General features: G+C 40.6%; 3 protein-coding genes across 3 annotated transcripts; 2 read left to right on the forward strand and 1 right to left on the reverse strand.

Annotated features, from left to right (window-relative positions):
• Positions 1–506: 506 nt before the first annotated feature.
• mis18a (MIS18 kinetochore protein A) lies at positions 507–5,953 on the reverse strand (the record flags this gene model as incomplete). The annotated part of the gene is made up of 5 exons (XM_079237488.1): positions 507–1,021; positions 3,202–3,304; positions 4,192–4,314; positions 5,399–5,465; positions 5,722–5,953. The coding sequence occupies 5 exons, from the start codon at positions 5,951–5,953 to the stop codon at positions 941–943; spliced, it is 606 nt and encodes a 201-aa protein (XP_079093614.1). The 3' UTR covers positions 507–940.
• A 1,329-nt stretch (positions 5,954–7,282) lies between these two features.
• Positions 7,283–9,982, forward strand: haus1 (HAUS augmin-like complex, subunit 1; the record flags this gene model as incomplete). The annotated part of the gene is made up of 9 exons (XM_079234139.1): positions 7,283–7,303; positions 7,398–7,572; positions 7,998–8,133; positions 8,249–8,383; positions 8,567–8,690; positions 9,304–9,369; positions 9,480–9,551; positions 9,757–9,804; positions 9,883–9,982. 9 exons carry the CDS (start codon positions 7,283–7,285, stop codon positions 9,925–9,927), a joined length of 822 nt encoding a protein of 273 aa, XP_079090265.1. The 3' UTR covers positions 9,928–9,982.
• A 1,775-nt stretch (positions 9,983–11,757) lies between these two features.
• Positions 11,758–18,306, forward strand: eva1c (eva-1 homolog C (C. elegans)). The gene is made up of 8 exons (XM_079237480.1): positions 11,758–11,881; positions 14,537–14,733; positions 15,076–15,199; positions 15,385–15,537; positions 16,621–16,764; positions 17,404–17,484; positions 17,568–17,672; positions 17,759–18,306. Exons 1-8 carry the CDS (start codon positions 11,767–11,769, stop codon positions 18,133–18,135), a joined length of 1,296 nt encoding a protein of 431 aa, XP_079093606.1. The 5' UTR covers positions 11,758–11,766; the 3' UTR covers positions 18,136–18,306.
• Positions 18,307–18,406: the final 100 nt, after the last annotated feature.

Consider the following 18,406-nt stretch of genomic DNA (forward strand, 5'->3'; position numbering starts at 1 on the left):
AAGAAATACTTCTAATTAGAGACAACGCGAGATAAGCCGCTGATCCCCACAATCTCACTGCACAAAGTCAAAGAAAAAGAAGCATTTAAAAGGATTATCCTAGTTATCTTATATGGTTTAATCTTTTATCTGAAATTGACAATATTGAAATGCAATTTTTACGATAATGTCAGCATTTTTGAAGACATTTAAATACTTTATTACACAAATATTCTTAAGAAAACATCACAACTATTAAACAAAACAAACCAATAATGAGTTAATGTAACAAGACAGTCAGGAATGCAAATAAACTTTCATTTGGGAGAAAATTCTGGCAATATTTGAAGAAAAAAAAAAAAGACAGAAAAGTCTTTAGGGAAAAAAAATAGGCAATAGCATGCCTGACTGAGATGCAGACAGTATTAAAAGAGCATGTTTTTCATTACTAATGATCAAATGTTGTTCACCTTCGGCCACAACAAGCCAATGAAAAGAGTACATACAGTGATCCTTTAAGGCTCCATGTTCGAGGAAGAGAACAAAGAAGAAGTGTGTGTGGCCCGGAGTGGCCAGATCAATACAACATTGTGCTGAGTGTGCAGCCTGCCTGATGAAATCCTGCACAAATAAACATTCTGCTCACAGCGTACGTTCGCTCTGCACCGAGACACAGAGAAGACGGTGCCGTGAGCCACGGGAGCCCAACTGACAACATGATTGATTACATTTGCAGGCAGTCTTTGTTTCACCATCGGTAATCAGGACAGAGCGGAGTGGAAGCTCTGTGTGTGTGTGTGTGTGTGTGTACAAGGTGAGGCTAGGACAAAATGTATTACTGAGGGAATGTGGTCGAGATGAAACTTAGAGGAGGAAGCTTTAACGTAAAGGTATGGGTCGAGAAGTCCCGTTCAGCCACCCGGACAGAGCACCCGCTCACACAAGTTGACGTCCATCACTGTCATTCCACATCACATCTCTCCGGAAGGCCAACGTCGATCTCTTCCAGCCTCTGTGCCATGGACATGACCAGCATTTTCATCTGGGAAGGATGGGGTTCAGGAAGAAGAGATGGGGAAGGTTTTAAAGAGGCGCAAGGGTTTGGGATGTGAAGATGAACAGCAAAAGGTAGAATGGCGACTGAAGATGGAATAGGTGGATATGAAGGAGTCAGGACGGAGAAGAAATTAAGCAGAAAATGAACAGGTGGGAAAAGAAGGCAGCAGCAGGAAGCAGTAAGGAAGAAAGAAGGGTGGAGTAAAGATAAATTGAAAAAGGGGGACAGTGAGGAAGAATGACGAAACCCAAAGGGGAAGTACTCAGAGATGGAGGGTATGAAGGGGTGGATACAGGTCAGTGAGTGTACAAGATGAACCACCCAAACAAATGTCTACGAGGCAGACAGACAGACAGAATACATTAACGATGGCGGCGGGGCGTGATGAGCACCTTCATCAGTTACAGTGTAGCCGAGGTCATACTTACATTTTTATCCTGATGATATCGGAGTTATAAATGTATAACTACCGACGCCAAAACTATTTTATGAGTCGCTACCTTGATAAATAGAAATGTTCAGCATCCACAGCTTTCCATACTTGTTGCTCAGGAAACATTTTAGTCACAAGAAATGCTACTTAACATTTTGCTGAGAAAATTGACTGCTGGCAAAACAGCTTTGGGCCAAAAGTCAAAACACATTGTTGATGGAAAGAAATTAAAAGTAGAACTTGTCAGTGGAAAAAGCCAGAATGATTAATGCTGACAGATATTATTTACGAAAGACATGATATTAATTATTTAGCTCGACAAAGGCCTTTCTAATCTTGTTACAATGTGGCAATGGCTAACGATAAATAATGGCTTTGAAACCACCTAAATTTAATACAATCAGCGAGTAACCATGCTTCGATTAATCTTCAGCCTATCGCGATTTAAACACAGTCGATGATGGATTTAAGTGGTAACCTAAATATCAAAAGAATGAGCTCAGCCTGTTTATATCATCATAGGACGCACCGCTTTGTACAATGTATAGAAACATTACTACATCAGTGACATGGGATTCTTTGTACGAGATGAACTAAAGTTATTTCATTTTGAAATGTATTTGTTTTGGAGGTGAACAAAAGGGGAACCAAAGAGAAAAGATAATTATACCCGGAAACTATCAGTCACACACACAGTGTAATGACATGGTACACACAGACTAGTGCTAGTACTAGTACTAGTGCTTTGTTGCACACGTTTGCAACGTTGCAACATTTATGTTATTTCTTTCTTCTTGTCTATAATTAGTATTGTGTCATAGTTCAAATCTCATAACACAATCGATTACTTGTTACGTGCGGGACATTCAGAGGTCATTGAAGAGTAAACAAAAAACCATACATTCATCCAGCTATAGTGACAAAGACACTTCATGATCAAAACATGTTTTTCTTCTAACAAAGATTCCTCAACATGCTTCCCATCACATCTATTGTCCTTGGTCCTAGAGTGTGGGAGGGATAGCAGGTACACCTGCACACTATCGCCACCTACTGGCCTGTCTGAGGCACGTGGATAGTTTTTAGACAAAGGATGATTACGAGGAACTTAAGGACCTGCGACACTATTCTAGGGAAAAATTACCCGATATATTTTCATAATAATAATAATACATAATAATACAAATGTGACAAACAGAGAGGGATTTAAAAGTTGAAACATACAAATTAGGAACAGAAATGAATTTGGATGTTTTGACTGAAACTTACTAATAATATACTTCTTTATTTTAATTTAATCTAAAATGTTATGAATAATAAATCACATTACAAGGGAAGACATGGTGAGATGAGGTAATGTCTGAAATAAACGTCTGCCCATCACAGGAGTGTGGGCTTCCCAGAACTGAGCTGATGTCATCATGAGCGCAACCTGAGCATTGACGCTCAATGAGACACAGCGGCTCTAAATAAATGTCTGTAGGACAATGCTACAGTGATTCATAACTGGTAATGTGCAGGTCATATCTGTAGGTTTTAAAAAATATATTTTTTACACAACAGTACAATTTTTAAGGACTAAACTTTACCCGTGATGGGAGAAATCGGCATGGGTACCTATTGCAATGCGCTTTAGAGCAGACATCCTGCTCCGTGGATGAAACATTTGATCTCATAACGATACAAAAACAGAGAAAACAGACAAAGAAAAGCAGCAGCAGCAGCAATTTACCTCTGTCAGCTGTTGTTCAACGTTGCCTCTGTACTCCAGTGTGATGGGCTGCTCTTTGGGGCCCTCTGCTGCCAACATCTGGCTTGCAGAGCCAAGCACATAGCTGAAAAAGAGTCAGTGTACTATTCGGGTGCTGAATGCAGGTACAAGAGGGATACGTACCACCTGTTTAACTAATTAAATTCCATACAATCTCACAATAATAAACACTACCTGTGCAAAGTTTATCACATTTAGTTTTTGTGGAAGCCATATTTTCTGGGATGGCATTGGACTGCTAGTTTTAAAAATGACTTTTTGATTTTAGAACGCAATTCTCATCTTATTTTCAACTTGTTATTTAAAACACAAACAAAAAAACACATTACGTTTGGCATTTAATTCCTTTAGTCATTGGTGTGTTGTGACGACCCTCTCTGCCACTGGCCTTTGTCCCTGCAGGTGTGCAGGTGGGCGTGGCAGACAGGGTCGTCAGGAGAGTGGGGACACCTGCACTCGTTAGTGGCAAGGAGTTAAAAGGCCCTGGGTTTTGTGCTCTCACTCTCTCAAGGCACCAGTGGGTTGATGTCGTGATCACGGATTGTTCTCATTTTGTGCAAGATCATAAGTCCTCTTTCTGTTAAAACCGCTCATTGTGTACATACCCCCCTTCTTTTGTCATGGCCGTGCAGCCCGGTTTGTGACAAGTGTATACAAAATATTTTTTAACAAATACAACAAGCACTAAATAAAAAATGTGTCAAACTAGGTCCATGTTTTCAAGTTTCAAGACAAAACAGATACTCATACTTCTACACAGAAAATAAGGCGTCAATTTCAGATCATTTCCTCAGATAATGGAAATCATCTTGTGAAAAAATTTGGTGTGCAACATTTTGCACAGCCCTGTCATGTTTTGATCACTACACTTTCTTCAGAAATTTATCAAAATCTCATTATACAAATGTAAACTAATGCATGTCCTACTAATACTCTAAGCCCCAAACATACCTGTCAATGTCTGCTACGTTGAAACAGAATGTAAATCTTTTGTGGTCGAGGTTCTTAGGCGTTGAAGCATAAACCATTCCAAGCACAGAGTGGCAGCCGCGACAGAATAGATCCACGACCAGGCTGAGGAGGGGGGAAAAAACAGTGGGACAGATTTAATCCAACAAGTATTCATATATATATATAAATTACAAAACACCAGTAGGTTATCAATGTATTTAATAAAACACGTTAGACACTTTTAGACAAGTAAAACACTTTGGTTGGGCAAGGGTAACAGTGATGGGTACTTTCTATCACCATTTAAAAAGGTCACAATATACTTTAGCAAGGAGTGTACCTTCAGATCATTTTAATTTAAGCAAATGACCAATGCTGCTGTTTTTTCTAGGAAGTCAAGTAATGTAATGGATGGGAAACAAAATCAACTAAATGTAGTATTATCGTTTGGCTACCTGAAGCCCCAGTGTAGTAGACAGGACCAGTGGTGGAATATGACTATACATATATTCAAGCGTTATATGCAAAAACTATTTAGAAGTACTGGTACTTTTTATTCCACTACAGTTCTGCAACATCTTAAATCACTAGTTACTTGACGGATTAATAATAATAGTAATAATAATAATAATAATAACTTTATTCATATAGCACATTTTAAAAACAAAGTTTTACAAAGTGCTCTATAGAGAAGCAAAGTATAGTTATACATAACTTAAATATCAGTAAACAAAAAAGGACCATACCATAAAGGCAATACATCGAAATCAAACAAATAAAAAAGAGCAAATGGAAATGAAAACAAACAAATACATAAAATAAACAAAAACAGGGGAACAAAATAACTGCATAAAAAAAATCTTAAAACAACATAAAACGACATCACTTAAAAGCAATTCTATAAAAATGAAGATGTCACTGATACAATACATATATCTTAAATGAGACCGTTCTATACAACACTGTAAGGTGATGTTTACAACATAGAGCCATCCCACTGCATAATGAGCATTGTTTTATTTTGATACTGAAAAGTAGATTTATGTGATGTTACTTGTGAGCTTTTAATAAAGGTCCATTTGAATTATGAATGCATAGCTTTTAAATGGAATGGAGTATTTTTACATTGTTGTCCTGGTAAGTGAAGTGAAAATGGTGTGAAATGATCTACATGCATTCAATAACGTTACTGGCAGCACATTCTTACCAGAGAGATCGTTTACTCGCTTCATGCAGACGAGTGTCTTCTCCAACCACGACGTTGTCAGTGACCCCTACGACAAAAACATCACAAACCTGTCAGCGGCTTTAGGCAGCATTGTATTCACGAGACAACGAAAAGAGTCATAAAATCCCATTTACAAATGCATTTGAATGCAGCATTCTTAGCCAGGTAGCTAACTTTCAAGTTAACGCTAGCAGTTTAAAATGATAAACACAACTAGCGTTAGCACAAATACGTTGGGGGGTGGGTGTTATGCCGCCCACATGACTTGTCAGTAGATTATGTGCTGAGCTAACGTGACTCACGCTTCAATCGTATTTGGTTTTGGCCGTCTTCACTTCCATCCCACGACATTGAATCCCCGACAGGCAGCTTGCATTTCCCGCAGATGAAGACCGCAGGTCCGTCATCCCCGTCCTCGTCCTCCTCTGCTTGGCCAAACAACTTTTCTTCAACGGCGGTCGAGTCTATACTGAATTCAAACGTGTTGTTAACAGTTTTAGATCGGTGTTTTAACAAATCTTCTCTCGTCGCCATTGTTTTACTAGTTTCACCAGGTTCCTCCCAAAAAACTGTTTTGAATTTAAGCGGGTGGTTGGTGGTTTGAAGCGGAGATCCGTGAGCCTCCGAGGTACCCAGACAACGCGAGATGAGTCTTTTTGTGTACTTCCGCTTTCGTCTGAAAAAGCACGAAGAGAGAACCCCGATGTTTCTTATTTTCTCTTTTTGGCTTAATGTTGTTGTTTTGAGAAATGGGAATTGATGTGCGTGTATGTCTCTACATAACTTTTGTTTGTATTCAGTACATTTCAATGTTTTCATATATATGTATAAGAACAGGCTCAGGTTTTCCGTAAAGGCATGCGTAAACAACAACGTTATTTCCAATAATTCAAGGTAACATGGGGTGAGTAATTGATATAAAAATAGTCATAGGGTTATTCCTTTGTACAACGCATTTTCTAATGTAAGCCAATAGCCAGCCCGGAAAGAACTATATCATATGTATTGCTGGCTGCTGCTGAATAACACTAGTGAGTGGCAGCCAAATTTGACCGTAAACCATGTGCATTTGCACTTTTGTTTAACAAAGTATAGCAAATCCCTTCGTTCTGTTGACATCTCAAGTCATACGTTTTGTTTTCACACCTGCATCTTAAGAACTATATACCTTCAGAAACATAAACTATTAGTATGTAGTATATGATTTGATATACATAATATTATATTCATATTATATGATATATAATGAATTCAAATTAATATAGGATACGAAAAGAGCCAATATTTGTCATTGGAGATAATCAATTTGACCCTAGTTAGTGTGTGTGTGTGTGTGTGTGTGTGTGTGTGTGTGTGTGTGTGTGTGTGTGTGTGTGTGTGTGTGTGCGTGCGTATACACTATGCCAAATAAAATGAAAATAACCGTTGCAACAAAATTCAACATTCATTAATTTAGTCATAAGTGTGAGCGTGGGAAAAGTGTATCTCAGGGGAACATAGGTTAACTATCTTGATATAATCTTTATCTTTGGGAGCCAAGAGGGAACGTGAACCGGAAGTAGAGAGCTTTAGTGTCTTCCATTTGCGTAATTCGTCATCTTGTTTGCCTTTAGCTCCACAATTCGTTACCAATGTTCGTGTATTTTTTGATTAAATAAAAAATGAAAATAGTTCCTGCAACCAAAAGTAGCTTCAACATTTACTCCAGCTTCTCATTGGCCAGTGACCCGGAAGTTATTAGATTGAATATCGGGGGCGCTAAACCAGAGAGGGAAAAGTTGTCGGGGTTGTTTTTAGGGCTGTTGGATCCCTACACGTGCGAAGAAACTAGTCGTTGTGGTCTTTGTTAAATTTGTATTCACAATGTGCGAGAAGATCAATAATGTAATGCTCAGTATTTTAATAACATGACATACTAAGTGAATGCAGTGATTGCCGTTGGCTTTTGTTTACCTTCCTGTTTCATGTCGCTCCTCAGGTGAACAGCTGGCTCAGCACAGTGTTTGGGGATCAGCCGGTGCCACACTTTGAGGTCAACACAAGGACGGTGGACATTCTGTACCAGCTGGCACAGTCCAGTGAAGCCCGGTGCCGTGACACTGCTCTTCTCACAGAAGACCTCAAACAGAAAGCATCCGAGTATCAGTCCGAGGGTGAGTGACTGACATCATTTCTTAAAGTTATGATGGTGCTCACTGAAGTGATTGCTGGGATCTGAGCACACAGTGACATCGCTGCAATGAAGTCTGATGGGGAAATAATAAAGTTTAATCAGACAGATTGGAAACAAGCCACAGTGTATTCCTTTATTACAAGAGAAAACCTGCAGGTGATAGTGGGGTTTTTGTGTTTCTTGTCCTTTGGACTTCTTTTCAGCAACGTTGCCACCCAGATCTCAGCAATTATTGTGTTGAGTACATTGTTGCTATAACAAAACTACAGAAATCTTAATCGGCAGATTCTGTGTCTTCACATGCTTCACTGTGTGCAGTTTGTCAAGTGTAAGACAGTCCATTGATTCACACCACAAAGTCTCTGCAGCCTTTTCTCAGAACCCAACTGTGTTTCCTCTGTCTAGATGCTCATTACCGCGATGTTCTCCTACAAGGCGTAGGTCTGTCCTCTGCAAGCTTGTCAAAGCCCGCTGATGACTATTTGTCTGCTTTAGTGGACACGGCCATGGTACTTGGAGTCAGAGACACATCACTGGGCAGGTACACTGACGTTGCACTGTTGTTTGTCTATTCGCTAGACAGTAGTTTCCTCGGTGAAAGACATGAAAAATGACCATTGACAGGTTTCACAGTTGGATTTATTCGTCTTGTCTAGCTTCATGCCGGCAATGAACAACCTCACCAACGCACTGCTGGAAGAAGAGAAGTCAAACAGGAGACTTGAGAGGGAACTCAGGGCTTTAAGAAGCCGACTTGGTGCTACTCTGGTGCTGCGGAGCAACTTGCAAGAGTAAGAACATGAATGCAGAAGATGATGCCTTTGGCATCATGATATTGTGTCATTGTTATAGTAAATATGAACCCACTGGGCTATGCTATACTGTGTGTGTATGCACATCCAGTTACAACAGACAAACTATTTATTGCTACACACTGTGCCTCATCTGTAACCAGTGTTTTTAATTGTCTTCAGGGACATCAACAAAACTGTCAAGTCCCAGTCAGTGGAGAGCGCTAAAGCGGAGGAGCGAATGCTCAACATGGATTTTGTTACGGCAAAGGCGAAAGAGCTCAGCATCAGGCGGGAGAGGGCAGAGGTAGGTTGTAATGTTTTACCTGTATCTGTCTTAGCTGCGTTGAGGGGCTGTTACATAATACAACATACTGCTATTTGAAATGATGTGGAGGAAAATGCCCAGATATTCAAGAGTTTTGTATATTGCCCTGTTTCGTTTCAAAGGGTTCATGTCTCAATGGGAGCGTTTTCTCTTGGTGAGAAAATTAAGAACAATTGTACTAATAATAACTTACTATGCACTCTGAAGAGGCAAGAATTATCCTTCTTGTCAGCCAACAGTTAGAGAAAATGCCAATAAACACAAGCCCAAAAAAAACATGGCATAACAATAGTTAATTAGAAGGGTGGAAGATGGAAAGGATGAGTAGAGTTTTCTAAGAAACCCTCTGTCAATATCTAGCAGTGGGGAAGGAGACAGACTTTAGGGTGTGCTCGATTAGATGCGTTTCCTCTGTGGAGTTACAACTTTTATTTTGTTAAGAAAGACAGACTGTAGTTTGACCCGGGTTAGAGCACCAAGTTGATAGTCCAACAGTTAATGCCCTTGCTATCATTGTCAGGAGGAACCAGATATTCTATTACATCATGCAGTTCTTGGGCTGATGTTTTATTCTCTTCTATCAATCCTACAGGCTCAACTTGTTTCCCGGAACATGGACAAATCTGTCACCCACCAGGCTGTTGTGCAGCTCTCTGAGGTAATTTTAGCTTTTACTCGCGCAACACAATCGAGCACCTTGGTAATGAAAATGTAACACTTTTATGCTTTCAGGGTTTGAAATGCGTCATCCTATTTTTTTCTCCGTAGGAAGTTACCGCGCTGAAACAAGAAATAATCCCCATGAAAAAGAAGCTGGAGCCTTACATGGACTTAAGCCCAGTAAGTTTGTCCAACAACCAACTGTGCTTACACATTATCCTAAATATGTTTATGATGGCGTTGTTTTGAGGAGTATAATTTGTGATTATGTTTGTAGATTTCACTTAGTTAAACCAACTTGACAAAAGTGGGTGAATCGCATTTGCAAACTATTTTGGGTGTCTATTTGACTCTACAATGTGTTTTACCTTCTCAACCACAACAGAGCCCATCTCTTGCTCAAGTGAAAATCGAAGAAGCCAAAAGAGAATTGGTGAGTATCTTTATAGTTTCTTCAATGATGGATGACATGTGGTTGCTTGCTGTTTATTTGAACTTTCCTTAATTACAGGCTGCAATTGGTTCCCAACTTGAGATGGATATGGATTTCCAGTAAAGATGTTTGTAATGTAAATTTCTGTGTTTGAAAAGATAATAAAGTAATCGTTTATATGTCTGGTTGACTCTTTGTAATGTGTTGCAGCAGCCAACTAAAGACTGTCTGAACTGTAGAATATTAGTTCAAGAAGTTGAAGTCATAATGGTTCTTTGACGATCTTTTTAATCCTTTATTAGTCCCGCAGTGGGGAAATTGCAGGATTACAGCAGCATTGCACACAAGAGACACATATAAATAAATAAATAAATAAATACATATATAAATAAAAAGTCAAGTCATATAAGTAAACAGTAATAATACAGTAAAGAAAAGAGATTGCTAATGTGAGACAGCCTCACGATGAGACAAAAATTACATTGTCTTTGTAATTCATATTTATACACATAAGACTACACAACTGCATATTTCAGAACTTATTTCACAATAGCTCAAAACATGAATCTAGTAATATGATGATTTACTTAAGTGCAATTGCATTTTCCTTGTTGGACCTACATGTATGAATCTTGTCTTCAAAACAAAGTGTAGGAAACATTTTGAGTTTGACAACAAAATTCCACAAGCTTTGGAGGGATAACCAAACATAAAAGGGGGTTTGGAGCCACTCCCATGGTGCCTAAAGCTAAAATACAGAGAATGCAACCAACTAGGGGGCCTGTTGACCAGTTTGCATGCAAAATATCACCTCTCGGTTCCTCCCACTGCCAGTCTTCCCCCGAAGAGCTGAGTGTGGAGACGTCTGTCAGCTTGACTGTTGTGTAGGTCTGCAGTGTGACACACAGAGTGACCGGTTACCATGGAGGAGGTCATGGATGTGGGCCAGGGAGCAGTTTACCCAGTAGGCCCCCTGCTTCTTTCAAAGGCACCATAGTTTAGGCATCAACAGTTTCTGAAAAGAAACCAACTTAAAATATCATTCTACAGGAGTCAATTGGGATGCACACAGACTTATGTTTGTTTGTCACTGTCTTTGCCTGTCCTTGTCTACTAATTTCAGGATTGCTGTCTTGAACAGAAGACATTCTTCCTGTTTATACTAACATTGACTACATTAGTGTGAAAGTGTGACGGATATCACACTTTCTGGCAAATATATAGTCCATATGGGTTAGGAAGAAAAGTCAAACACAAACGCTAAATATATTTTGAGTTAGATTTGTGTTCATTTGCACGTTGTAAAATCACACAAATGACAAATAAATCAATGTACAGAGGAAGGACAAAAGTAAATTGATGTGATAAAAAACATTCAAATTGCGCCTGTCAGTTCATAGCAGTGCGAAAGAAGAAAGAGGAAGAAAGGAAAAGGAAAAACCTCACTGAATGAAAGCATTTTGCCATAATCCAAAAGGTGAACATGTCCGTGCCTCATGGAGGGGGGGGGGGGGGTAAAAGGTCCTGTGCGTCATACCATTGAGTGCGTTGCCCCTTTTCCTTTTAAAATAGTTTGATCTGCCACGCCCACACCATTATTCCCACGCAGCTGTTACTGTAAGTCGCTATCAGTTACCACATGTATCTACTCACAAATCTGCGGTATTGACCAGTAGGAGAGCCCGGACTGGGAGTAGCGCCACGCGTCGGAGTAATCCACCGCCTCTGTCAGTTTTTCACCAACTTGTTGCGCAGCTGCTATTTCTCACCGCCTCTGTGGTCCACTGCTGCAGACAGCGGCTCGCCACCACACGGGCGCTGCTTGGAAAACAGATGGAGGAAGCGGTGGCTGTCTCCAGACCTACTACTTCCACACCTTACGCCTTTGTACGTTCATTTTATGAAGTTCTGCAGCCTACAGTGACATTTCCAGTGTGTTTAATATGAACTCAGAGACGGGGGATGCGAGTCATGAGCTGGACGCGACCTGGCCACGGACTGGACTTTAGCCACAGCCTCTTCTACCTGACTTTACTCCTGTGGACCAGACGCATGAGTGGACTGGCTGACTTTTCAAGTAAGAGGAGGATGATGATGATCATGATCATGATGATGATGATGCAGTGGGAGAAGGAGGGAAATAAATCCGGATGAGAATGGTTAAAGACCACATGGGTTTTTGTCCAAGGAAGCCCCATCACAGAAAGTGTATTGCTTATAGGTTTGGCTGAGGCTGCTTGTTAGGTGTTGTGATAATAGCTACAGTGAGGGAGTGACACATATTTGTCCAGGTGATGCATGGTGTAGTAAATAAGATGGTTCTAGCCTTGTTTTCCACACTGCCAGTCTTTCAAGATGAGCTAATGTAAAAGATACAGTGTGAGTCCTTTTCTATATTTAAAAGAATGACAATAATCTCAAGATAAGGGACTTTTAATCAGATGTAACTTAATCGCATCGACACACCATCCTACAAAGGTGAGTCATATGAGGCTGAATGCCAGTTGGCGGAGTTTGCCACCCAGGAAAGAAATCTGGCAGTCAGCACTTTAATGGAAAAGTTTTCAAAGCAACACGAGACTACCAACAGAACTCAAAGGAGGCCAAACTACGGAATCTGAAACCCACATGCATTAGATTGAAAACAAGTTGGTAATCTCTTGAGTACCCTAGATTATAAATATAATAAAAAAATCATACAAATTGAAAAACCCAGCCCAGTGTTGCCAGCACCAGGCAGCTCCAAAAGTTGCTAAATGGCCACAGGGTATTTTGCACAGTGGGACTGTCCAATCATTACACATTGGGGCCAAATGATGGGCTTATTACAGGCTTTTGCCAGAGCATTTGACTCATTTATTGATCTCAGGATCTAATGAGTTTCAATAAAAATATAAAATATGTTTTTGCCCTATACCATGGCCCTATTAAACTAACTAGTTTTGTCCATGGTACTAAGTTGCCTTAAAGTTCAAATCCTTTTCAGTAAAGTGTTTTAGTCTTTGTTGGTATTTTTACCCCCTGTATTTTTACCCCCCTCCTTGGTTTAGTGCAGGGGTGCCCAATACGTCGATCGCGATCTACCAGTCAATCGCGGAGGTAGTGCGGGTAGATCGCATGCCATTTAAAAAATAATAATAATTAAAAAAAATAAAAAAAACTTTAGCGACAAAACCCAGCTCTCAGTGTGCAAATTGATGTCAATCACTACGGAAGCTGCGCCCGCAATGGTTGGCCGCTTGAATGGATGTATTGCCAAGTACAGGGAGATGTTTTCCCCGACTTCCTTAATTACCACTGCATACTATACCAACAAGCATTATGCGCTACAACGCTAAACATGAAAGAGATCACGGATGTGGCAACAAAGATCGTCTAATCGAGCGAGAGCTCTTCAAAGACGGATGTTCTGTGCGCATCTGGAGAAGGACTGCAGCCACTCTGACTTCCTGCTGCACACTGATGTGAGATGGCTTATAGAGCTCTGTCCGGAGATACAGGAGTTTCTCCATGTTGTTTAACATGCAGAATACAACCAACTAAGAGTATGTCAATATACTCACGTTTCTGAATTACAATTTAAAACGTGTGTAAATTGTGTGTTCCCCTGAAGGAGGGAGCAGCAAGACATGGGACTGTAATAAGTCATTTTGATTTACTTTTAAACCCTTGCGCTTTAATTATCGGGTAGGATGGACAATTTTTTTAAACTTTTGGACTTTGAATGGCACTTGCAGCCCAGTTATTCTTTAGTTATTTTGCACTTTCAGAGGCTTGATTCCTATGTTGAGTTACATTTAAAGCTTTATTTGTACTTTTTCTTTACTTTTAAAGCATATTTGCACTTTAATTTGTATTACTATTTAATTTATTTGTTATGATGATGTTCTGATGTTCAGATCTTGTTACTCAAATACATTTGAAGTTCAAATTCCAACATTTTGAGTTACTATTCTTAATTTGCTATGGGAAATAGTCATTAGATTAGTCGATTAATCGAAAAAATAGTCGATAGATTAGTCGTTTATGAAAATAATCGTTAGTTGCAGCCCTAGAGTCAGCCTTTTCCCACATGAAAAAGATTAAGTCCAAACACCGTTCCACCATGACTGATGACCATTTGGTCTGCCTGACGCTGACTACCAGCAGCTACTGTCCAGACTATGCAACCCTGCTGGTTCCATGCAGTGAAGTCATCAGAGTAAAATGTAATGACCAAAAATGTACAGAATTGTATTGTGTCATAAGGGTTCATGCAGTTATGCAAGGTACGCCAATATTGTAAATATAAAGTATACTCTGTATATTTATACATTAATAATGCTTTATATATAGTGGGTCCCCTGCAAGCACACACATCCTGTGATTGTCATTTATATGAAAATAGTACTCCAGTTATTTTGTATTGCACTTCCAACGTCTGAGGGCTCACAAGAGACTGATTAAATAAATCAATGGTGAGAATGGCTTGACTTTGAGTCTTTTGGTATGGGCCAAAAAAAAAAGTTGGATCCTGCATTTCCTATAATGCAACTCAATAGCATCTTAAACCGTGCACCACAACAATTTGTAATGCTTTCTGAAAATGTTTTTAAGCCACAGAATACAACCACTGTTTCCACAGGCTGAGAAGTAAATTAAACCTCATGTGTAATACCTTCTGGGTGTCCCTTCAATGCATGTGTACATTTCTATGCACATTCCAGTCCAACCAGTACCTTTTGTGTGACAGACTACCTGTCCAGGGTCATCACCAGTCACTCTGCTCAGGCGTGTGACGGAGAGCCACTGCGACTCCACTGTCCACGTCACTCCAGCATCTCCATCCAGGCCGCCTTCTACGGGAGCGGCGCGGCGCGGCTGTGCAGATCAGACGACCCTCCACTCAGAGCCGTCAACCACAGCTGTTCAGCTTTAACTGCTCTACAGGTGCATTTTATAGTCTGGGATATGCAGCACTTTTCACTCTCACTGGGTCACTTGTGTATTGGTGGGTGTTCCCCAGTGTTAGCTGATTTATTGGAGAAGTGTTCTCCCCATATGTGCTTTAGTTTTGTGGGGAACTCACCCTCCTTAAATGAGCTGGCTGGCGAATGCTGCTGACTGTTGGACGATATTAGATTTAGGAAGACACGGCTTACTGTTATCGATTTGTCAGCCAGTTAGTGTGTCATTATTTTCGCATCTGATTTCCATTGTGCTCTCTGTGACTTATAACTTCAAATCCTGTGTAGTGCTAAATGCTGACTGTCCATGACGTTTGTTGTGCAGAAGCTGCTGTCGGAGTGTCAGAGCCACAGAGATTGCCAGCTGCCTGTCAACCACCTACTGTTTGGGCAGGACCCCTGTCCTGGCACTGCCAAATACCTCCATGTGGACTTCAAGTGTAAACCAAGTGTGTCCCTATCTTTTTCATTATTATTGTGTTATCCCCTCCTGATCAACTCCCTGTTTCAGCCTCTCATGCATTTACAGGTGCATGAGCATGAAATGTCTCCACCGCTATCCTTAACCCCTCACTTCCCACTGCAATCATTCCCGTCACCTCTTCATCCTAATAGTTTTTTCCCCCTCGCTCAGCTGAACACAAAAAGCATGTGGTGTGTGAGGGGGAGACGATGATCCTGCGCTGCAAGCCCCCCAAAGTTCTGAACATCTATGCAGCTGTCTACGGGCGAAGTCTGGGCCAGCTGGACACCTGCCCCTCACACCTTACAAGACCACCCCCATTTGGTGAGTCAACGGGATATTCAGTAATCTCATATGGTAACAAACTGATTATTCCCCTGACAAGGCGAACAATTAAGCCAAGTTAAATTACTTTAAATTGTGAAAGAGGAACGTTTTAGCATGTAGCAAGGAAATCAACTGTAAGTAATAAGTTTCACTATTCTGACAGTTTAAACGGAAAATGTATTGCATATTAATGTACGTTGATACATGTTTACATTCATTTTAAAACCTAATAATGACTATAAACAAGCAAAACCATCACTATTTTAATAAGCAGCATAATAGTGTCTTGTTTCGATAATGGTACATTGTTATGCAGGAGTGCATGGCTCGGCAGACATATTACTCGCCATTGTAGGAAAATCACAGGTGTTACTAATAACAATGTTACGTTCAAGTTCCTCCATAAAACGTAACAGAGTGACAGTGAGCCAACATGCACAATGCCAGGACCCTGTGAGTAGCTATTTAAGGATTTCAGCTGTCTTTAATTTGATCATCTACAACTTTACTTTACTGACATGCCAAGTTGTCTTCTGTTAAAAAGACCTATGGCAAATAGTTCATGGGCGTTATAACACAAAGCAATCGAGAATTTGGGGCAAAAATTGTACAAAAGGCTTTTTTTTCACTGCAGATATTTTGACATGCCATAGCATGAAAAGCACAGGTGTAACTAATAACATCAATAATGACTGCATTCCTTTTGAGCGTGTGCCTGCCCTCGTTAATGTCATTGAGTACACCTGTGCTTTTCCTGGTACGACAAGTCAAAGTCTGCTGGGAAAAAGGCTCTATATATATATATATATATATATATATATATATATATATATATATATATATATATATATATATATATATATATATATATTTATTTGCTTTTCTGGGGGGGGGGGAGAGAGATACAGGGCTGCTACAAACAGTGATTCATATGTAAACTACAATCAAACGTTGCAATACATTGAATCATCGGTTCAGCCAATGCAGCTGAAGTACATGTCAGTGAGATTTGTCCCAAAGTTGATCATTGTTTCTTATTCAAGGACTGCTCTCTGAGTCTCTCTTTGCTGTTCCCTACAGAGTGTCTGAATCACGAGGCTGTACACTCAGTGTCCAAGTCCTGCTATGGCAAACAGAAGTGTGCTGTTGCTGTTAGCAACCAGACCTTTAGAGACCCCTGCTTTCCAGGAACCAGGAAGTACATCAGCGTGGTCTATTCTTGTGGTAGGGCTCTTTCTGCTTCCTCATTCCCCAGATTCTACTACTAGCCTGTAGATAAATTAGAGGCTTCAAATTAGGAACAGGCTTTTGTGATATTTTTCTAAACACAGTTTACGTCATGTCTGTTTTTGCCGTAATCATTATGTATCAGTTCTTTGTAGTTTCCTTTTGTGGCTTCTTATCTGCTGATCTCAGCCATCAGCTGTTCTTATCATATCACACCCAACCACACAGTCGCGGGAAATACTAGACCGCAAATTCAGATTTGTGGGTGAGGCTGGCATCCTGGTAAACTTCCTGCGATTGGCACAGATGCCAGTGAAGTCATGCAGCAACATTGTTTGTGAATCAAAGTGTGGAGATTTGACTTCAGGCTGGTTGACATAATTCTTCTGACTGGCTCTGTTGACTCCAGATAGCACAACACAATGTGTGTTAACCTTGGAGACCGGTTATCAGCACAACTGGACAGAATACAAGCATAGTTTCAGAGTGACACTTCATTGTGGGCCCAGTTTTTGCAGAGGTTTGGGTGTGGGAGGTTATACTAATGAATGGTCTACTCTAGATTCACCAGTACACAGAATCTGTATGAATCTGTTCACATCAATATAAAGTCTATCCTTTCCATCTTCCTTCCAGTAGTACCACAGTCCTTACTAAGGGAGGCAGACCCTTACATATTCAGCTCCACTTCACCTCCTACTGTGCACACAGAAAAGGGTAACGACACCACACCATATGTTGCAATTCTAGGTTTTTCTGTGCCATTTTATCTGACATCATGATTCCGATTTTTATGTCAGCTTCTACTGCAGATCTGGAGGAGTCTTTTCCCAAAGGTTCAAGAAGGCCTGACAACCCAGGAGCCATGATGAGCAGCTCTCTCCTGACCTATGCCTTCATCAAAGGTGAACATTTCTCGCATGCTGCATGCAGTCCTGAATGCGCATCTAAACCATGTTTATACATCTCCTTCCTTTTATTTTCTACACAGAGCATCCAGAAATGGCCGCACTGCTGTTCACCTCCAGTGTGTGTGTTGGTCTAATGCTAACACTGCTGGCTGTATCAGTCCGAGTGACCTGCAGAGGGCGCCAGCCCGGAGATGACAGGCTCACACCCACCTCTCGTAGCCAGGCTGTCAACTGCCGGGAGCTGGACCGCGATGAGGATGATGAGGAGGAAGATGATGATGACGAAGAGGGAACAGAAAGCTCTTTAATCTCAGCCGCCGAAAGGAAGGAGATATACGGCTGGGAGGAAGTGACTTATGTGAGCGAGGCAGCAGAACGGGCGGAGAGGGTTGAGCGCAGGGAGATGATCATGCAGGAGATATGGATGAATGCCTATCTGAATGGCAGCTCATGTTAAACTGTGACTCATGTATGCTGTTCAGGATTCTCTGCAGCAGCTCCCGGCCTTTTATTACAAACAAAACAAGAAACCTTTTCTTCTTTTTTTTTTACATTGTAAAGCAACATAAGAGAGCTCAGTTTATGAGGAATGCAATGTTTGGATTAAACTGCAGTACTAGCCATTTGTAAAGGATCAACAGGCTTTAATGCTGTAACATGGGTGGTCACATAAATTCTGTAATTGTCTAAAATGTTGTATTTATTCACATCCACCACGAAATGAAGCC

Source organism: Taurulus bubalis (genome assembly GCF_910589615.1).
Source record: "Taurulus bubalis genome assembly, chromosome: 2".
In the NCBI taxonomy this organism is placed as follows: Eukaryota; Metazoa; Chordata; class Actinopteri; order Perciformes; family Cottidae; genus Taurulus; species Taurulus bubalis.